This window comes from Galleria mellonella, unplaced genomic scaffold (assembly GCF_026898425.1).
Source record: "Galleria mellonella isolate WM207_F2 unplaced genomic scaffold, CSIRO_AGI_GalMel_v1 utg165, whole genome shotgun sequence".
In the NCBI taxonomy this organism is placed as follows: domain Eukaryota; kingdom Metazoa; phylum Arthropoda; class Insecta; order Lepidoptera; family Pyralidae; genus Galleria; species Galleria mellonella.
This window is the reverse complement of record NW_026442009.1, coordinates 705,618-729,537: the sequence shown is the minus strand read 5'-3', so window position 1 is coordinate 729,537 and position 23,920 is coordinate 705,618. Positions and strand designations below refer to the sequence as shown.

Genomic DNA, 23,920 nt, shown 5'->3' with positions numbered 1-23,920 from the left:
AAATATAAAAGTAATAGATTTTCTCATCCCAAAGCCCATAAAGTCAAGATGGGCTCCAGACCAGATGTATTCTAGTGAATACTGATTCTAACATAGTATAGAATAAAGAAAAAATATGTAAACATAATTGTTGGATCTCATATTTTTAATGCTCAGTTATAAATAGTGACATACGTTACACATAGTACAATAAGTGACAGACAGTATTGCAAGTATTAATGAGCTGTGGTGGTTAATTACCGTTAGATGAACCGTCTTCTTGATTACGCAATTTAGTAGTATATTAAAAAAAGAGACGGAAAGAAAACAAAATTCTAATTTTAAACATACTACAAAAAGGAAGACTCTTAATTTAACAAAAGTTTATTCCGCAATATTCTTACCGTGAACTGATTAACTAAACGATTACAAGAATGACAAATGTGCATGGTGTTAGTCGATTATGTACGAGCTTTTTAATGACTATGTAATTTAAGGCATAGTACATTTAAATATACAAAATGTTAATAAAGATTTAAAACAACTAACTAAAACAAGTAACTGTTGAGTTTTTGCGAATTAGTTTCAGCACATAACAACATTCCGAACCCTGCAGTAGACTCATAAAAAATTACAATTTAAAAGTGCTTGTTAAGAACTCTATTTGAGTAAAGATTATTTGTATTTGAATTTGATTTCTAAGAAGGTTATAATTTTTTTCGCAACCGATAACAATTTCTCCTAATTTCATATCATGCTAACGATTAAATTATAATTTTTGTTAAGACAAAATCATAAAACATTGTTTATCCAATTTGTTACTCACTGATAGCATAATGACAGGCTAGCCTACAGAGAGGCTAAGAGATAATACTAAGGGTTCAATTTTAATTACTTGATTATTTACCGAACCCTAAAATAATCCTTTATAAAAGTAAGGGATGAAGCGTATTACATTTGATTAGATAAGTATGAAATATAAAATAGTCGGTGATTGCACCATTTGGAAAAGATTGCCACCTTCACTCTATTCTATTGAGAATTCACTAGCATAAAACTCGAATGTATTAAATTACTTAGTAAGATATCGATTTGTCGGAACAGTAAAGGCCAATGTACTTTTGTGATGCAAGTAGGTATGTACTTTCACACATTGTATTTTTTGCTTAAAAAATCTGAGTAACGGATTTCTTTTATTCTGTATGCTTTAATTAAAACTGGAAACTATTTTAAAGTTTTTATAAAATTTTATTTTCATTAGTACATGTAATTGTTAACACCATGTATGAAACTAGCTTTCCAATTAAAAATCTACACTTGTATTAAAAAGATTTGATTCTCTGTATATTTGTTTGTTTGTGATGAATAAACTCTAATTAACCGATTTTAAAAATTTATTAACCTATAAGAGCCTACATTATCAGTGAGAAATATGTCGATATATATTTTATGATAAAATAATTAAGATTGTGTTTCATAAAAAAATTGTGGAAAATTAGTGTTTTGATTACAAAACTTTAGTTTTGTAATCAAAACAGTAATAGTAGTTTACTACTGAACCGATTTGGATAAAAATTCTATGGAACTTATCTATAAGTATATTCTTTCAGATAAAAAAATAATTTTCCAAATCAGTTTATAATTGACGGAGGTATGAGGTAACAAACAGAAATACAAAAAACAACCGAAGAGAATCGAAAAGGAGGTTCACAAAGCTCCTTGACTTTGATGTTCGTTGAAAAATAAAATATAATAATGTAATCTAAGATATCAGAAATTTCCCTATAAAAGTCATTGATTGGAGTGCCCTGCGAAAACTAATATAAATATATTATTCTTATTACACTTATTCGATGTTCCATTACGAAGAACAGAGTTCGCTAAGCAGGCTCCCCTATCTCTTGCATTGAAACTACTCAATGATGTTTTGAGCCAGTATCCGCAATTGGATCCTCCAACTTGCTGGAGTTTCGTCGGGTGACCACAGAGTATTTGTGTTCAGACGTTTTTGTTTATATATTATTCTTGTTGTATATATGTAATATTCTATATGTTGTTGTATTCATGCTTTCCTGGGTGGGCGTATTGGGAGACTGTAAGGCTCACCCAGTGGATGTAATAAATAAATAAATAAATAAATAAATAAATAAATATGTATTCCATATTTAGTGTATTCATCATTACTCATAAAAATATCCACGAGACTACATATATAACTATTACTATTATTACTATTATAACCTTTTTTGTTCAATTTATTTAATAAAAACAGAATAGAATCGAAAGACGATGATATTATCTATCATATATCATGACATTTATTCTTATCTAAATTCTTATTAAACACGTACATTTTACATTTACATTTTTCTTATTTTGTAATTATTTGAATCGGCTGATACGGACGGTATACATTGGCGGGGCACCAGTGAGGAATGATAAATGAGAATGAAAAGGCAGGTCAGTTAGCCTACCGTGATAAATATACTTAGAAGTCGGCACGTGGAGGTCGACCTAATAGGGTATATTGCTAGCAATGGGACTGGTAGTCCGCATTACTAACAATCCCTTCCCCTCCAATTAATTGTTGTTACATCCTATTTGTTGATATAAAGTACAAATTTAAGTTATTTGTCTATCTGTTTATATATCCCTGCGAAGCTGGGGTGAGTTACTAGTATAATTTATAAAATCTAAATTATACTTATAGTAATTGAAGCATGAAATGTAAAAGAAATATTTTTATTTGATAAATAGTCCATAAAATATCGTAAACTTTGTTTTATAATATACTCATAAAAATGATTTAATTTAACATTTCTCTTAGCGGGTTTCGTAGAATTTTCCCTCTTGTGTTCCACGGAATTTCATTCAGGAATATTACACCACCCTTAAGCTGCATATATGGTATATACCGATAAGAAAATAAAGAAAAATTACAGGAGTAGGTAGAAGCGCGCGTACTTTCAAATTCGTTAGTGTTTGTTATTTTGACTCTAGACTAATGTTATGCCTCTGTTTTAATGAAGCACTTGATTGCTGATTGATAAAAGCCTTAAATATATGAAGCACGTGAAAGACAATTTAAATGCAAATTTTTGTAATTAAGGGTAGAAAATTAATTTATTTTTATTATATAACTCTTTGAATCACAACTTTAACCTCATGACCGTGATATGTCTATTAATCGGGAGGGGGGGGGGGGAGGGAGGAAGTGGCCACGTCCTTCTTTATCCAAAATAGTATTCTTTATTCATTATAATTTATCATTTATTCCTTATGATGTTTGGTTTTGCCGGTACCACGCTAAGAGGGAACATACATACAAGCTCATTTTCACTTTTATAATATTAGCACGAATTAGTAATGATAGAGTATTTTAGTAATTGTGTGCTACCAAAGAACACAATTATTGTCATATTTATTCTTAAACACTTGAAAATTTGCGTCTTTTAAATTTGCTTAGAAGCAGACAACGAACCTAAGGGGAATATAAGTTCTTTTTATACTTTCAGAAATAGATACATACTACATAGGTGATGGACTAATTCTAGGTCATATCTAGATTTTAATAATTATTTTTAAAAATAATTGGTATCCCGTGATTTCGGCCATGCGAATCTTCACGTAATGTATCTTACAAATATATCCTAAGATAGGATATGATATATCGGTCACGACGACCGCTTTGACTCCGCTATTATTAATTAATTGCCTGCAAAAGGGCTGTTGTTGGCGTTGGTATGCTCGGTTGTAGCTTATATAGTCAATCTTTTTAATAACAGTTGTTGCACATAGGGGGCATGTAAGTACACCATCACTGTTACAATGATAATATCGTCATAGTCGTAGAATACTGACGGATCTATATATTTAAAGTTTTTTTTTTTTTTACAACACAGGGGGCAAACGAGCATGCGGCTCACCTGATGGTAAGTGACTACCGCCGCCCATGGTCACCCACAACACCTACGGCATTGTAGGTGTGCTACCGGCCTTTTAAAAAGGAATATGCTTTTTTCTTGAAGGTTATGTTGTCGAATCGGTTCGGAAATACTGCTGCTGGAAGTTGATTCCAAAGAGTGGTTGTGCGTGGGAGAAAGTGCCTTGAAAAACGCACGGTGGAGGACCGCCACTTGTCCAGATGGTTGGATGAAATTTTAGTTTATATATTTATTTTATAGTTTATATATTTATCAGATCCGTTAGTATTCTACGACTATGACGATATATTGCTGTTGGTGGTCGAGCTTTTATTTCGTCTCTCTTTACATTTAGTTAAGAAAGATGCGAGATTTCACAATTATTAATTTTAGTTAGATCTTAGTTAAGTAAGGATATAACCTATCCAAACATTTAAATCTGTTTAGTAGTATTTGCATGAAAGAGTAACAAACATTCATCCATATAAACATGCTCGCAAACTTTTGCATTTATAATAGTAGTGAAATTCGTGATGTCAAAGATATCACCATAAGGAGATTTTATGCAAAAGTAGTTTTCGTAGGTACCTAGCAATATTTAATTCGTATTATGGCGTGAAAGTGCTGTATCTACATAACTATGTTTCAGTTTGAAGTTTAATATGAAAGAAATGACAGAATATTGAAACTAATAAGAATACCTTAATATTCAGGAACAGCAACGCATGGGGTAGAAAATTAAACCACATACGTTAATTATAGTTTAAATGAACATCTATTGTCTAATAATTCTACGAATCAATTATTTTATCTTAACATAAATTTAAACATATTTAATGGTAAAATCATTAATATAATAAAGAATAAAAGAAAACTATTTAGGTAAATCAAATATCTTAATAAAACAAATTAATTTAAGCATCAATTTATTTCAATTTACACATTCATTTGGCAGTTTCTTTTTGTAGCAATTAGGTAAATTACAGTATTACAAAAGTCTGTTTGCTCAATGGTATCAATGACAGTTGCTAACTTCTAATATTTACAGCAAAATATAATTACTTAACAGTAAAAAAATGCTGTTCAGTAATTTACAGGCAATCAGTGATGACAAAAGAAAAAAAATATCTAGATACTAAAGCACAGAAAGTTGGTTTACGTATTTTATACATTACTGTATACATTAATCTAATAGCTCTGGAAAGTACGTACTCATATATACCTACACAAAGTTCGTGTTGGACAAGTAAGTGGGTCTATTACCAAATATTAATGTCTAATTAGGCAACTTTTTACAAAATCGATGTAGTAGAAAACTGGTATACAAACATCGTCTAGTTAAGAATGAATTAACGAATTACAAAATAAACAAATTAACACTAAATAAATTATATATACTGATTTAAGAAAAATATATTTACATGTAATTTTATAAAAATGAGGGGAAACAAATAATGTAGACTTTATACAAAAAAAAAAATTAAAACATTATTTACCTTTAAATAAATGAAGTTCAACGACTGACAAGTTATTGTCCATCCATGCAGTAAAAAAGGAACTTTCATATTAAAACAGAATCACAGATAAAATTATATAAAAGACGTATTGACTATCACGAATACAAATAAAGTCTTGTCAATAAAGTGTAGCACAAAAAAAAAGTTATCACAAACGGATTTGTTCTTTGTAGATTTGCTGAATTGTTGTCGTCGTCGTAACCTGTAACAAAGGGTGTTTTTAATAAGCATAATCTTGAATTCCTCATATCTAGAACGCTGTATAATATGAAAGCAATTTATAAGTAGCTTTACGCTACTTCAAATAAAACTATTGCATTGCATGAATATTAAACCATGCGTTGCTGTTCTATGTTTATTGTTATGCCAACCAACTCCGTGTAATTAATAGTAATATCAACTATTTAAACAATCTAAACTATAACTTTAATATTAAGCATTTATTAAATACTAGTGTTTTTCTATGGCTTTGCCTGCGTGAATCAGTGTATATAGTATCGTATGTGTTAAATTAGGATATTACCTATTTGTGCACCAAATTTTATTTATATTTTAAATACACAATGGGGACTTAAGGCGATGTAAAAAGCCTTTACAGGTAAATAGTACCTATATACTTGCTTCTTTATTGCCGAAGTTTCCGATTGTGTATTTAAAATATGTGTAAACAACGCGATAGTTTAAAATTAACAAAATTTCATTCAAATTTGCCATTGAAGTGTGTTTGTGTAAGAAACATACAGACATCAAAACACCCAAATATCTTTCATAACTACACTAATATAATAAAAAGGGAAGATTGGATTGTTTAATTGTAACGAATGAACTCAAAATCTCTTCAAACGATTTTAAAAATTCTTTCACCTGTAGAATGCTACATTATCAGCGAGTAACGTAGACTGTATTATTTAAAAAAATCTGTCTTCCCGTGAGAAGCTGCGTCGGATCCTTGGTTTATAAGTAAATTTTGTTTACTAATTTCTTGAAATTTATTTTAAAAGAAATTGAAATTGAATGTCATAAATAACTATACTCGTAACGCTGATAAATCAAAGCTATAATAACTATAAATTAGACAAATTGCTAAGATATGTACGTACATACGTATGTGGCAATCACTATTCCTAGCAGTAAGCAGGAGGTTATCTCATAAATAAATTAAAAGCGATAGATCAAACAACTTATTATACGATGTATATATACATATACTAAATTTTGTTATTTATTTTAATTCTTTTTACATTGCTTCAAAGTAATACAGGCGTTTTATAGACTTTCGTTTTGTGCGTGTGATGTTAGTGATACGTATAAAATTCATAAATAATTCAAATACATATTTGTATCCATCTAATGTACTTAATTATCCACATCGATTTTTACAGAAGTACCTACATTTATTACGTCTAAAGAAGACTCATTATTAAAATAAATATCGGTCGGAAAAAAGTAAGCAGCACTCACCTAGAGTGGAGAATTCAATTATTAATATCGAATATTATTCAAAGGAAATATTTACTAACAATTTAAAATAAGTTAAAAGTATCTGTCGACCTTCATGCTGTTCCCCCTAAAAACCATCGTGGTTAATTCCTGGCAAATCCACCATGGTAGATCAACTGACCTGACTTCATCCTCCCCTATCATCACTTACCGGGTATCAGTCGGTATAAGTTGGCGAGGTCCTCAGCTTATACCGATGTAGGCGAGGTTACAATTTTATTATCGTCGTATCAAAAAGTCCTCTTTTTCTATTAGTACTTATTTATCGCCCTTAAGATTGTTATGTTTATATTTTTTTTCTTTATGATCAACAGATTTAAATCTAGATTTAGATTCTATTTTAGATGTTTCCTCCCACGAACACTCAGGTTGTAGAATGAGCTCCCTGCCGAAGTTTTCCCAAGAGACTACAGCATGGGGTTCTTCAAAAGGGGAGTAAAGAGGTTTCTTCAGGGTCGGCAACGCACGCGTAATACCTCTGGTATTGCAGGTGTTCATAGGCTATGGTAACCACTTACAATCAGGTGGGCCGTATGCTTGTTTGCCACGTCAGTGGTATAAAAAAAATCTAAATCTATTGATCATAGCAATACCTTATACTTTTATAAATTGGTATTGCCATTATATTATTGTATTATACTAGCGATATTGTAGCGGCTTCGTGCGAGTAGACTGATATACAGATAAATTACTATTTTAATAGACAAACTTTTGATACTGTTGTAATTTTAGTAGAGTTAGTTGAATTTTATTGAAAATAATATGTTACTTATAGATTTTAAGATATATATCTACATGATGGCCCTATACAAAGAATTCGAGATAATAAATGTGATTAAATCCTAAACATTGCGATTATATGATGCTGTATAATGAAGTCGATTGTGATTTCGATGTATAATACATAATCCACAATATTGGAAACTTCAAGGTACTCAAAAGTCTGCAACTTGGAGGAACTTGTTACAACCGCAACCGGCTGTTTTGGGTGTTCATGGCAAGATGATCGATTGAATGCATAGAAGAGCACAGAAACGTTTGTGGAAACTTTTGATTAAAGTTGCTATAGCTAATGATATTATATGAACGTTTATACTAAATCCGATGAAACTTTTTAGATTTATATAACAAGAATCCGTCAATCATGCATTTGGCTTCATCATCATCATACCAGCTTTTAACTGTCCACTGACTTGATCTTATTAAATAACGATAGCAAATAACTGTTATTTCGCTATAAATTTTTATAACTGTCCTTGGCTTTAAGAATTAATTATTTAGCAATTTATTATTGCACATTTTTAAGAAATAATCAAAGCTTTTTTTTTATTGCAAGACATAGCAAACAAATTTGTGATCCCCAATTTTAGTCTTTTCACACCATAGATGGCAGCTCTTATTTTTAACCGACTAAAAAAAGAGGGAGGTTCTGAATTCGGTTATACTTTTTTACCTCATAACTCCGTCAGTCATTAACCGATTTACAAAATACTTTCCCTTATCTGAAAAATTATATTTACAGATACATGCTATTGATGTCACAAATTATATTGTAATGCTTGTAGTAATTCATAGGAATGAGTTTATATTTTCTTTTATTTGTTTAAACAATTTACAGAGGTGTGGATCTGAATGGTATTACATATTGTAATAGTACAGTCAATTACAGATTCTTACAGTTAAGAATTATAATAAAATGAAGACGTGATAAGTAAAACGTGACAACAATAAAAATTTATAAAAGTACGTATATTTCCACGACTATAATCCTAATGGGGCATTTGTCAATTATTGCCGCTGTAGTGAACGTTATAATGAACCAAATATCTTAAACTTTAATTCATGCATTATCAAAAACTAAGTACCTAGATTTTATATTTTTTTTATAGATTCACAATAAAAAAATTACATTTTCAGCCAAAACAGTGGGGAATACACCATAACGCATGTAATGCTACATTACGACAACACAAGTCACATAAAACTACGAATAGTGTGAATGCGTGAATATGTTTTGTTTTATTTCATATAATAATATCAATTTGACTTATGTTGAGTATGAAACTAAGATCAAACATTCATTACAGCAGTTTCAACTGATAAACTTTAAACCTAGAGCGTTCTTGTCACTGTATCGAGCATCATGCTGATTTCTTATCGCATGTCGAGAGTTTCTTGTTTGTCTAGATTAATCCAACCGGATTACCTAAGTTTAGTATAAATAGCCCTACGTCTATGTTACATACATACATACATATCTGTCACGCCTGTCTCCCATTAGGGTAGGCAGAAACAATGGAACGCCAAATGCTTCGTTTCAAACAAACCTCTTTCGCTTCTTCCACATTCATCAATCTTGTCATACACGCTCGTCGGTTACGGGTACTTTTAATTTGATCCTTCTTCAGCACGTCGCCTATTTGGTCGACATACGTCCGTCTAGGGCGGCCCCTACCGACATCTCCATTCATTCTTGCTCGATAAATCTCTTACGTCTATCTTAATATCTAAATATCGTGTACTTTATATGACATTTAAAGACGTAAATTAATTTACACTTCAGTCAGAAGTTAACATGAATTAATTTATAGATTTGAAATTTGGCAACAACATTTGAGATTTTGTCCCACTCTGCATGTTCTACCACTTGAACAAAAGAATGTGCTCAGAGGAATTGTTCAATATCGACGGAGAGTCATACCTTAGAATCTAGATGGTCGCGTATAGCGCGCTTTAAGATTTTTTTTCTCCCACAAACGCTCAGGTTATGGAATGAGCTCCGTTTCGAGGTTTATCTAGGAGACTACAGCATAAGGTTCTACAAAAAAGGATAAAGAGGTTCCTTCAGGGTCGATAACGTGCACGTAATGCTGTTGGAATTGGAGATGTCCATGGGCTACGGATAGTAGATGATACGGTAATCATTTGTCATCAAGTGGGCCGTATACTTGTTTACACAACAGTGTGTTATGTCAGAATGATGATAAAGTCGATAGTAGTACAGTCCAGTCTATCATTTATCCATTAATTATTATGAAACAATTTGAAATCTATCAAGGTTTTTATAAGAGGAAAATTTCTTCAAATACCAGTGGAAAAAGCTAAGCAAGCATAGATACTTAGCGTAAAGACACACGAAGTAAAAGTAAATGCAGACGATTTTATAAAAGTCTCCTTCTCGTATAAAATTAGACATATTTTATTATAGGTAAATCAATTTGTTAATGTAAATAGAACATTCGAATAATTGTAAATGAATAAAAAAGTTTCCAGTTTTAAATAAGTTTTAAGTCGTATAGACATTAAACATTTGATGTACCTACGAAGAGAACAATTAAATTTTCTTGAGTATAATAATGAAAAAAGTACACTCCTCGCAAAAATTAAGAGAACATAAAAATTTTTGAAATTTTTGGGTGATTTTCAACAGGCTGTATTTCAGTGAAAAATAATCGTACAGGAAATTTAAAAAAAGGGTTTTGAAGCTTGAAAACTCTAGTTTTCAGATTTTTTGGTGAAAAAATTTTTTGAGCTCCGGTTTCCATGCAATTATTAAACAAAGCTGAAAATAATTTTTTTCTAAATGTTCTAGGTTTCGTTTTTCACTCTATGGGCATGGAAAAATTTTTTCGAGCTACTCCATTGTATAGGTCTCTTAGCGTGTTTATTCAGCTTCAAAAATCGCTTTGTATGGCTCAATTACGACCATTTGTCTCCGAGATATCGAACTTTGAATGCAAAAGCATCCTTTTCCATTCAACTGCTAATATCTCTGGAACTACTGGTCGCACAGCAAGCGGGCGCCGAGTTTCTTTATCTGCATAAAATTTCCAATTAAGCACAGTCAAGAGTTAGTGAAGAAAAAAATTTTTTCCACCTCTAACATTGAATTGAAAAAAGTGGAAAAAAGTGACTTTTTCTCCTTTTTTGGTTACTTGGCTGTATCTTCGCTAATATGGGCGGGAAAACTAAGGTTTGAGGAAAATTTTACAGTCTATTGTTCCTTAAAGAACCCCCTAAATCCCTGGAGCGTAAGCACAAAAGAAGCGTAAATCCGACCGTGCAACCTCCACGTGGTATGCTTTGGGTAACGCTAATGCCGGCGGTAAATCGATCATCAATCAAAGTTTTTGTCAAAAACTTTGATTTCCTTAAAAACGAAAAAACAATTTTTTGTAAATATTTTCGACTTTTCAAAAAAAAATTTTTCTTAAAAATTTTCTTGATTTTTTTCGATTTTTTTTGATAATGAATTTTTAAAAAACAAAACATTGAGTAAAAAGTGAAAAACAAATGAAATTATTGATTTTTGAATGGATTACGGTGAGTTTAAGGGACAAAAACCTTGTTCCCTTATTTTTTCCAAAATTTCAATCAATTGGTCCGGGAAAAACCGTTGAACCGATCGCTCCAGGGATTTAGGGGGTTCTTTAAGGAACAATAGACTGTAAAATTTTCCTCAAACCTTAGCTTTCCCGCCCATATTAGCGAAGATACAGCCAAGTAACCAAAAAAGGAGAAAAAGTCACTTTTTTCCACTTCTTTCAATTCAATGTTAGAGGTGGAAAAAATTTTTTTCTTCACTAACTCTTGTCTGTGCTTAATTGAAAATTTTATGCAGATAAAGAAACTCGGCGCCCGCTTGCTGTGCGACCAGTAGTTCCAGGGATATTAGCAGTTGAATGGAAAAGGATGCTTTTGCATTCAAAGTTCGATATCTCGGAGACAAATGGTCGTAATTGAGCCATCCAAAGCGATTTTTGAAGCTGAATAAACACGCTAAGAGACCTATACAATGGAGTAGCTCGAAAAAATTTTTCCATGCCCATAGAGTGAAAAACGAAACCTAGAACATTTAGAAAAAAAATATTTTCAGCTTTGTTTAATAATTGCATGGAAACCGGAGCTCAAAAAATTTTTTCACCAAAAAATCTGAAAACTAGAGTTTTCAAGCTTCAAAACCCTTTTTTTAAATTTCCTGTACGATTATTTTTCACTGAAATACAGCCTGTTGAAAATCACCCAAAAATTTCAAAAATTTTTATGTTCCCTTAATTTTTGCGAGGAGTGTAGATGATGTAGCTGATTCGTAGCTAACATATCTTTTATATCCGTATTAAACAGAATCTCATTGCTGATGCAGATGTGGGACCGAACAAAACGTCTCATGACTATAAACAAAGACAAACCGACACACAGAAAGAGTTTTCCTTATGGCCCTTACGTAACGATTATTACGCTATCAATTACATCAAGGAACACCGCAGTAAGTAGAATGGTTTAATTACAATGAAGTAATAGTAACTAAAATAACCCACATCATCTACACAACTAAAGGCGTCGGGTAATTTCTCTTACTGAATGATCTACTAGGAATTCGGAATCGTTAGGTTTAATTTCGCGTAGCTTGAGTATTGCTGTAAAAGTTATTTCACTTTGAAATGTAGTAAGCACAAGTTCAGTTGAAAATCAAGACCCTTTAGAAGTAGGAACTATGTAGTTCAGTTTAGGAGGTTTTAACGTAGCAATGATCTCTATTACAAGAGAAAAGCAATAAGTACGAATAAAAGCAAGTCACTGTGAAGAAAACTATAGGATTGCTACGAATAAAGAAATGAAGAAGCTACAAAAGGAAGACAGAAGTTATAATAGCCAGAAAGAAGATATAGGGAAACGAGAACAACTTGGAAATTAACGCTTAAAGGCAACCTATAATCTATATAGGTAAATGTTGAAAAGAGGATGCTAAGTGATTGAGTGACTGATATATATATTAACTCATAACCGAAACCACTGAATCTAGAATCTCGAAATTTTGCAGATAGGTTTCTTATATAGTGTAGATATTCAATATGAAACGAATTTTGAAAATTTAACCCCGAAAAGGGTAAAACGGGGTTCGAAATATTGTATGGAATTTCGTCAGTTTAAATGTTAGACACATGAAATTTTATAGAACAAAAAATTGAATATTACATGTGAGCGAACCTGCAAGCAAAATCTAGTGAAAAAATAAGTCGGCGAGAACGTTGTCGCGAACCATTTTCTACTATTGTCGTCTTTATAACATTTCCACTATATTCATACGTATTATTAATTTGGTCCATACGGACAACCTTTGCATTTTATAAACTTTTTATCCATAAGAATAAACAACGCAAGTACAAATGTTTGTAATTTTATTTTATTACCAAAAAGTTGAATAGGTCTTAGGTTTTATTCAACCTATGCAGTAATGATTGCCACAAAAACTATATTGATGATGAGAGAACATTGTATTATATGCCAGAAAACTAAGTTTAACATTCAGTCGAGTAAGGGCGTGTCTTTATACTGTAAATCTGTTTCATAACCAGAAAGTTAGTTGGAAATATATATTTACCTAAGGTTAGTTTTGTCTAAATTCAAACTTACAACCACTGAGATCTATTTGAGTCGGGTTAATAAACGACTACGCTACAACACTCTTGAATAATAAATTTAATCAATATTATTAATGATATTGTAGGTACTGATAACAATCGCGTGTGATTAATGAATTTTGCCTACTGACACGTTACTAATATCTTTACATGTATACGAGTACAGTACAGATTAGTATCTTTATTTGATAAGAATATTATTCATAGAAATATAATAGGTATTTATATTTACCAAAATTATTTCTTTGTTCGATGTATGCCCCTCCCTGGAAATTTGAACTGATTGCTTCATTTGCTTGTGTGATTTGATGTTGACCTGTATGATCAAAATGTTAATTATCTATTTTTACTTCACTTTACTATAACTTAAAAGAACTGATATAATGAATAATAATAATTTAATTAAAAGCAACAAATTACTTTATTTAATTCGTTAATAAACATATGAATATTATTTATATTAAAAATAACATTTTGAGCATTACAGTGTTAAAGTTACATAATAATATCTAAAGTAAAATAAAAATAATAATACATAATAAAGCACTAAATTTATAATAGAAGCAGTCTAGATTTTTTTCTACCAGATGCAATAAAATTTATAAAATACCTTTTTTCTTGATCGTTTGATTGTCTAGTACTGGTTTTTGTGTAGTTGTAAATGCCGATGGTGGCGCTGGTATTTCTGTAATATATAAAGTAGTATAAATACCTAATAATATAAATAAATTAAAGATGTTGTAAAGGAAGGATAAAATTAATAAATAAGGGACCAACAGGAGTAAATATGATCTATCATATCTAATTAATTCTATCAATTGGATGAAGAATCATGAGAACCGTTGCACAGTTAACGAAGATATCGTGTATCATACGCACAAAAATATAGGCGAATTAAGACCATCTTCCTTTTGAAGTAGCAAATAACTTTATGTATTCAGAACATTTGTATCTAGTTAAGTTGTAAAAGATTTATTCTTATTCTAGGTTTATTGTTTTATCCTCAATAAAACTGAAGACGAAGATTTCATAACGCTATACATTTTTGCTAGACTTTAGATGCTATAGCAGTGGCGCCCGATTTTCTCAGAAGTTGAAGGGACGTGGGACGTTGCCAAAGCGTCAACACAAGTAAAATTCCAAATCAATACTGTTATATAGCTAGACACAGAGAAATGAATTCAAATCATATTTTTATAGCTTCCTGTTAATTCTCCAACAGAGAGGGAACCGAGAACAAACGTTCATTAAATTTGGATTGTATTAGTTCTGCTATTATTTCTGGCTTCGTTCATTTTCGTAAATCATTTAATACACGTCAGTTTTGGACGCTGTTGACTTTTCACTAAGCGCATCCAAATTTAAGTCCGTACTTTGTAAAAATTTGACTTTATACACATTAAATGATGACCTCGTTTAATAGAGAATCCATAAAAATCATGTGATAATTTCTAGGATAGGTTAGGTTTAAATAAGATAATGCTTCTAATAGGCTATACTCATACAATAACTAGCTTTTCACCGTAACTTCGTTCGCGTGGGTACCTTTTTAACTTTTTCTCTTTTTTTTCTAACGTAACGTATTTCTAATTTTTAATATTAGGTACATCAATTCATATCGATCATCCACCGCAATAAATCTCTTATAAAATATATTTTATGTACTATGAATATAAAACTGTGATCTAAAACAATCTATGTATATATATATATATATATATATATATATATATATATATATATATATATATATATATATATATATATATATATATATATATATATATATATATATATATATATATATATATATATATACACAACCACAATTACAAAAAGAAAACCATTTTCAATCGTGACAAGACTAGTTATTTTGATGTAAAAATTAAAAAAAACTGATCCGATTTTGACAAAATTTTATTGGACCAATCTGTATACTTATTCAGATGAAAAAATATTTTTTAAATCGGTTTACGACTGACGAAGTTCTAAGGTAACAAACATAAAAAAATATAGTCTAATTGAAAACCTTCTTTTTTGAAGTCGGTTGAAAATTATTTGAATTCTGATCATATTCTGAATAATTGACTTTGGACATGCCTATTCCAACCAAACTTGTTTGATTTAATGATAAGATGAAAAATTAAAATTTTTAATTATTTTAGATCACAGCTTCAATGTTGAAGATATTACCATCCAGTTTAATGATTCCGTCGGTCTCTCCGAGGGAGTTTTTTGCGATGCAATTGTAAAATCCGAAGTCTTCCTTTGTAATGTTCCGTATCTTGAGCATCATGAATTTGTTGTAGCCGCTGTCCATCGGGAACGCCTCATATTTACCACCTACAATTTCCATTTCTACTTAAATATAAAAACTGCTTGTGTTACAACTACTCGTGTTATTTTATTTTTAAATAATAATATACAATTTTATGGATATAATAATTTGTTAGTTTATTGCATATTATTATTACATGATTCCAATATGTAGTAAGCTTTAATTGAACATAAAAATAATTCAAGATATAACTTAGAAAATAAAATAATAAAATTAATTAGACTAACTCGAAATATTGCATATTTATTCGGCAAGTTCGAGTAACATACACAAAAAAAAACCATCAAATTAGAAATCTCTTCCTTCAATCATAAATAATTATCTTTTTGTGGCTTAAAAGAAATGATTTTATTAAAAAAATATGATTAAGTATTTTATAAATTTTAAATAAAACATGATGGTATTTAAAAACAGAACAGTATCCTGCGCTCTCACTACAATGAGAACATTTGAATTGAACGGGAATAAAGCTATTCGTATTTACCCTGACACAGGGCGAACTATTTTCATTATAAAGTCATAATTTAGTGATGCTATCGACTTCTATACTTGACTGAAACACATGTTATTAACTCGACTGAATGATAAATGGTATTGTGTATAATATTCAAGCACTGGATGTGCTTTATAATTACGCCTTATTTATTGGTGGTTCATTGACATTATTTTTGATATTTTTATTGATGAACGGTTCCATTTTAATTTTAGATTATATAGATAGAGTAAGGTAAAGGATTGTATAGGTAGAGAGATAAAACAGGTTAACTTTTTTATCTATGTGTATGCGAATAGGGTTACCACAAATGTGCAATTTATTACTTAGTATATGGGAGAAATTATATTGTTTAGTTAAATTGAAAAATAAAAATGATTTTCGTTCATTAAATCATTGAAAATGACCCCTATTTTAATTAATATACCTTTATTAATTTGCAAGCAATGCGTACATATATATGCATTATAATATAAAAAAAATTACCAATTAAAACTTTAAAAACCTGATCTGGAAATTTTTTAATTATTTGAAACAAGTGCATTTTGATATGATTTAAAAAACTAGTCAACCAAATGTTAAATTAGCTGATTAAATTTTAACAGATTTTTGATACTCTATGTTCTATAAAATTTAAGATTTTTAGTCAAATTAATTTGTATAAAATTATTTTTATATTATAAGCTGTATGCTTTGCTAAAGATATTGTTTTATTTTTTTATATTACATATAGACAATATCCAAAACAGTATATTAAATTTAAAGTGTAAATGTAGATATAAATATTTGTCATAATACATGTGATATAGTATTACTATATACTTTGTGTCAATACAGTTTCGTATGTATGTAAACAATGTGAGATACATTATCATATTATTTACTTAACATCAGGTGGGGTAATAATGAACCTCTTCAAAATGAATTATTGTGTAACAATAATTAAAGCATACATAGAGATTGCTCTAAATATATATACAATAATAAAACATTAGATTTATCATTGTATATATTTACAGCGATAACTATATCAAAGTGACGCACATCTATAGATTTAGTACTTTTATGAGTATATAATTTTCCTGTTATTTTATTTTTTATTTATAAAAAATACAATGGGGCCGATTTTGAAGCGTGATTTCTTTAAACTTATCTGTTAAGCTAATATTTTATAATAATTTGACAGTTTCGCGATAACACTATATTTAAACAGATATATATTTTGCTGTAAATATCAAATTGAAATTTTAATTTTGGAGATAAGTTAGAAAAATAGTGTTTCAGAATTGACTCCAATGATCTACGTTGAACGGAACAAACACAATTAATTACGTTAAAATTCATTAAAATAATTTCAAAATAAAATAAAGTATAACGCAAATTGAATTATAGATAAGCTGAGTTCCAACAAAAAAATTACAACACTAGTATTTTTTTTCTTATGAAACTTATTTTAGGAAACAATGATAATATAGTTCTCATTTAAAAGAAATATCTGAGCTTGAGTTTTAACTAATAATAATTTTAAAATAGTAAGTTATATTATGATGAAAATCTTACCGGAAATTATCATATCCCCTCGGTCCGTGGTCCAGTAGTTTATAGAAGATGGAAATGCTTCGGTATGACATTCTAATGTTACATCTTGTCCTATATATGCCCCTTCTAATTGATTTGGAATTGACAGCATCGGTGGAACTATTAAGAAAAAAACATTATTAAAAAATACTATTTTATCAAATTTAATTTATAATTTTTACAGTGATTACTGGAAATAATCATAACAAAGTGATTTTCACTAGCAATGACTTAATATCACACCGTCTACTATTTGCTATAGAAAATTAATTATGAATTTTATTATCAGTACGGTGAAGTTTCTATTCACTCGCCTTTTACGGTCCAGTCGACTGTCATGAACGATAAGCCGACTATGATTTAATTTGGCTATTAACCAAGCGCCGTCGATAAATATGACAACTTATGATACTTTAAATATGACAACGATTATTTACGATTTTTTACTTAGTACGACTTCCAATAGTGTACATCAGTGTTTTTCAATCTTTTTTATGACGCGACCCCCTTATTATGTAAACATATCTTGCGACCCCCTTAGTATGTAAAAATAACTTGCAACCCCCTACCCTCCACGGTTTCGAATGTGTTTTAAAAATAATTATTATAGTACAATTATGAAATCCGTACAGTTGTATTTATATTCACAGTTAGGTATCGATAAAATAAAATAAATAATACATAATAAAGTATCTAAAACAGACATGTAATCGATGTCTGTTATAGATACTTCATTATGTATTATTGATTGATTGTTGTATTTACAGAACTGTTGATTTTTCACTGCTTCACGACCTTCCACGATCCGCTTGTAGAGGCTCGGGGACCCCCCAAGCGGTCGTGACTCACACTTTGAAAAACACTGGTCTACATAAAGGGAGAAGAAAATGTGACGTACGATTTTATATATTTATCTGTGAAATGTGCAAAGTATAAAAATACGAATTACATAGATCCATCAGTTAATGTGTAGGTACCCGTGAAATTAAATAACAAGTGATATTTCTAATATTAAGTATTAGAACATAATGTGATACTATTTAACAGATACTATTACGAGTAAAAACAATAAGCAATATTTATTATAATAATAATAATTAATTTTTATTTCTTATAAATATCTTTAACGTTTCGATGCAAAATCTATCTAGACAGACACAAGTATTAACGTATCTGAATAAAATTATAATCGTCAATTATCCTTATTATATCAAATGTCAACCACTGTTTTTCTACAAAAGGTTCTCAGAAAATAACTAAATTTGCTAAATAAAATTTTAATATAATTGCAGGGATTTTTTTTTTGTATTCAGAAAATAAACACGTATTAGAATAAAAACCCACTTAAAGACTTAAATAAATTGAACATCTCTCTGTAAATTTTAACATAATTTTGTTTGCATAAGATTTTATTGCAAAGCTTCTTCTTGAAAAAATATAGTAACTGCGTCGATTTTAATATAGAATTTTTTTTAAATATAAATTTTAAAAAACATGTTACGCTTAACGTATAACTTAACATAACTATATTTTGAATATATGTACTTTGTAAATTTATTCATAAAATAAATTTATATTGATTCATAATCTGCGAATAGTATTAACAAATTAATATCAAATACATTCATTTTATTGTTGAGCCTTTTTATCATAAAATAAAAGTAAAAATAAAATAAATTACTAAAGTGTAAATATACTTCAACAATTATTGATTTTTGTTGAAATTAAATATGTAAATCTGCAGATTTCTTAATCGATAAAATTTTGCAATAAATTTAACTATATTTTTGTCAATTTTAACTAAATTGAATTTCATAAGCACTACAATGCTAATGAAGTAGGTATTATCACTTTACGCCACATCTCAGAATGGGTACGTGAATAGATTAATTCTTGATGTCTGTTTGCATTAACACAAGCCCACCAATTAGTTGTATGTACATTACACCACTATAATTATGTATTTACTCACACTGAACCATGAGCATGATCCGTTTACTAATCGATGGCGGAACACCGTTGGATGCGATACACAGGTACGCTCCCATGTGTAAACGGGACACCTTCGTTATCGTCAAGGTTTCACCATCCACTACGCTCACTGTTAACATAAACAAAGAAAATCGTTTTCACACGTTGAATATTTAAATTATTATCGAATAAAGGTAAATGTCTATACTAATATTATAAAGAGGATAGATTTGTTTGTTTTTTGTTTATAATAGACAAACTGAAAAATATATAGTCATCTGATTTTATATATACATATTTCGTATTATGTTTCGAAAATTCTATCTACCCGTGCTAAGTCGGGCTGGACCTATAGTAGACTTTTATAATAAGTTGACACGTGATGTGATGGTACATCATATGTTTGCAGACACAGCAGGTCTACCATGAAATGAAATCCCGAAATTTCGGACTCAATTTCGTATTTTTGTTGATACCAAAATCGGATCAATAAATAGAGTTTAACATTTCCTTTGTCATACATCCTATCATAAAAGTCCAAAGGAACAATATTTTAACATTTTTAATATGTCGAAACGGCATGTTTTGTGTAATTTTAACATCAAATTTGTGTTTCGTTTGGCTCCGAAATTTCGGAAAACATTTCATGGTAGGCCCTCAGGATTTGGTGTACGATTTATAAACAGGCTCAACCAATTAGTAAGGAGAACCTAGTTTATCACTTGACTCTGCTATGTCAGTTTGTATAATAATTATCAACCAACTTCAAAAACAGGGCAGTTTTGAATTCGGTTGTATTATTTTATGTTTGTAACCTCATAAATAAATATCATAATTCCATCAGTTGTAAAACAATTTGGAAAATTATTTTATTATCTGAAAGGATATACATACAGACTGATTTCATAGAAATTTTATCAAAATCGATTCAGTAGATTAGTTTTACAATATATCTGGTTTGCCAAAACTGAAGTCGGTTCTGTTTGGAACCGTAGTACATTATGCAGTCTATGGTGGAACACGATCTTAAATTATTTTTAAGTAGTTTTTAACCTCGAGATTGTTCGCGTGATCGGGATGTACTTATTGACCGGGATTAAAACTATCCTGTCCTTTTTCATCCAAAATTTTATAATGAGCCGTCAAGATGCCAAGAAGAAACAAAAACATAGTCACTATCATATTTACAATATTACTAAGAATGAAAATGTATGCATGTATGTATCTAAATAGCTGGCTTTAGCTTTCCTTGACCTTCTCTGCTAGTTACCAATTAGTATGTCGCTTAGGCGTTGCCATTCCCAGAGTCAAAAACAATTCAACAGTTTTCAATGTTTTTAATTGAATTAAAAAGTGCTCTGCTAGCAAACTAAAACGTTAATCGTAGAATACGTTGCTTATAAATCCACCACTAAAAATTTTGCACTTCATTCACAATTTTGCTGATTTTTTCAAATACTTTTTTGCTATCAAATGCAAATTTTTAGTGAGAACTAAATGAAAAAAATATTGCACGACCGTTTTTAAATAATTAAACAGATTAACGAAAATTGTTAAATTGTTTTCGAAAATTGGCAGATAATTACAACGTTGCCAAACAGTTAAAGTATGAACCCTTTTAATATATTATACTTCTTTACCCTGTACTTGATGTATGTTATGTATCCATCCTTAAAATCGTAAAACAGTCGCGCCAGTACAATTATTTAGAAATTAATTAGAAACACGGATGGGACAAAGGTAGGGGTGGGTACCATCTATATATTGGTATATAATAATGAATATATCAATATAGATATTTTTTTATACTACTGTGGTGGCAAACAAGCATACGTCCCGCCTGATAGTAAACGGGGTTACCGTTACCTATAGACGTCAGTAATACCAGGAATGTCATGCGTGCGTTGCCGACTGCTAAGAAACTTTATTATAGCGGCTCCATTGCTATATACCCTATCAGGTCGATTTTCCCTGGAAACTATTGTGGTTAACAATTGTTGAATCAGTCAGGGCAGGCTAAATGACCTACTTCATCCTCAATCATCACCCCTCACTGGTACAACGACAGTTTAGTTCGATAGCGCAGTCACTATTTTATTTTCATCCATTAAAAAAAGTCTCTAGGAAAAACTTCGGCAAGAAGATTACTCTACAACTTGAGCGTTCACTGGAGGTAGTTTCTCCGAAACCACACTGTGCGTGACTATTTTAGTTTTATGTTGTGAGGATGAATTCCCTGCCGATGGCGAGTGATGCGATGGTAAAAGGTGGCTGAAGCATTAATGAACTGTTAAAGGCACTAACATATTCTACAACAAAAACTACTTTCAAAATAAATTTCTTTTATTTAATGTTGTTGGCGACAGAACTCTTTTTATATAATTTACCTTTTTAGCATTATATTTTTATATTATGAATATGTCTTTTTGATACTTATTTTGTTTTTCTACTTGATTGACATATTATATTGTTGTTATATTGTATGAAGTGTGTACGTCTAAGAAAATATATTGGTAAGCCTCTCTTTATAATATTATTTTATTATTGTCGCTGCCCTCCTCTCCAACCAGCGCCGTTTTCATTGGTCCTTCGAGCCGGATCAACGAAGCCCGCGAACTCCACTTCAAGTCGCCGATGCCGCAACCTTCGCAACTTCCACATTCAACTATTCATAACTCTCATACACATACACACACTTTAGGTACACAAAACATATCATTTGATTGTATACAAAATAAAAATAAGCTCGTAGCGTTTAACACTCTTCATCATCAACCCAGTGATTTCTTGAAGTTGGCTGAGCATATTACTGAAGTCGCTCGTGGGAACAATGGAAAACCTAATTCAGGTAATGTAGTTAGCCGACCTATGTTTTTCGGTTCGCCGCTTTCCCATTGGCCAACTTTCAAATCGTCATTGTCAAATTTCAAACATTTGTTCATGGCGACGGAAACCATAGGTCTATCAAGCTCTCTCTCTGCTCTCCGTAGAGCCGCACGTGACGCTGTTATTTCTCTTCTGGCTTTGTCACAAGACCCAGAAGAGATCATGGCGACTCTGCAAGAGCAATTTGGCCAACCTGACCTTCTGATACGTCGACTAGTATCACAAGCGAAAGGCATGGCCAAGCTGCTTGCATCTGATGGTAAGGAACTACACCAGTTAGCTTGTGCGGTACACAATTGTGTCCACCCTATAAATATATTAGATTCTGTAAAGTTCCTCGCCTCCCCAGAGTTGTTCAAATACGTCAACGATGGCGTATGTTATACCACCATCCCCCCAAAAGGTAAGGTAGTGTCATCTATCGTAGCTACTGACCTATTCAAAATTTCTGCTGTAAACGATAGATGGCATTGGGTTAAAAATAATATTTATTTTAGTGGAAATTTTTATCACGAGTTGCCTCGTAGCCGACCTAATTTTATCCAATGCCTTTCGAGGCCACCAAGAGGTAAGGGAAAAGTAGAGGGAGAACTTGCCTCTATGACTGTGGCACACGTAGACAGTTGGAGCTACAGACGGCTCACATGGCTACTCGATTTACAATTTTTATCCTGGAAACACATCATTGAATGTTTTTTGATGTAGATGTCATTGGCACTACAAGCCAACGACACTAACATCTCCGGTGGTCGCGAATCCTAATCATTTCGATCGATGAATTCTGTTGATTAGGACAACTGTTCGTGCACATTATTGCCAAGAATTTTCGTTTTTTATTAGAAAAGCCTCCAAATTAAAAAATTATAAAGCGCCGCCTCCGAGGTTTTTTTCCAAAATTTTGTCTCCTCTTTTAAATAAAGAAATTTCGGAGGCTGAAAGGCACCTTTTTACAGCAGGTCTTTTCTCAACCAATCAAGAAGGCTTGAAAACATAATCTTGATATTGAGAGAGGATGATTCTATTCATTTGAATCGAAGAATTTGTATAATTTTATTGTAAATGTTTAATATTTTGTTAATGTTTAATATTGTATAATTTTAGAACCTCCCATGCAGTCAACTTATATATTACATAATAGTAGTGTTCTAACATCAGGTCTGTTGCCAAATAATGTTATTATTTTTTTGAATAGTTATTAAGCTTCTCCCGTCTGCGCCACAATCATCATCAGCGCCCGTTCTCTTTCACCAGTCTTGATTATTTTGAATTTAACGCTGGGTAGCTTTATCTTCGTGCCTCACCACCCGAGCTGT

The 23,920-nt window shown here is 30.8% G+C and overlaps 1 protein-coding gene across 3 annotated transcripts in view; it reads right to left on the bottom strand.

Moving 5' to 3' along the window:
• Positions 1 to 4,815: 4,815 nt before the first annotated feature.
• Positions 4,816 to 23,920, bottom strand: part of LOC113519029 (lachesin-like) — a 39,750-nt gene continuing 20,645 nt past the window's right edge. The window contains exons 6-11 of one of the 3 annotated variants that reach the window (XM_052892725.1): positions 19,723 to 19,851; positions 17,733 to 17,870; positions 15,535 to 15,699; positions 13,952 to 14,026; positions 13,574 to 13,657; positions 4,816 to 5,621 (exon numbers count right to left, since the gene is read on the bottom strand). In XM_052892725.1, the coding sequence (XP_052748685.1) occupies positions 5,515 to 5,621; positions 13,574 to 13,657; positions 13,952 to 14,026; positions 15,535 to 15,699; positions 17,733 to 17,870; positions 19,723 to 19,851 (698 nt within the window). In that variant the 3' untranslated portion in view covers positions 4,816 to 5,514. The remainder of the gene's footprint in view (positions 5,622 to 13,573; positions 13,658 to 13,951; positions 14,027 to 15,534; positions 15,700 to 17,732; positions 17,871 to 19,722; positions 19,852 to 23,920) is intronic. The other 2 variants (XM_052892726.1, XM_052892727.1) reach the window with 2 other exon arrangements.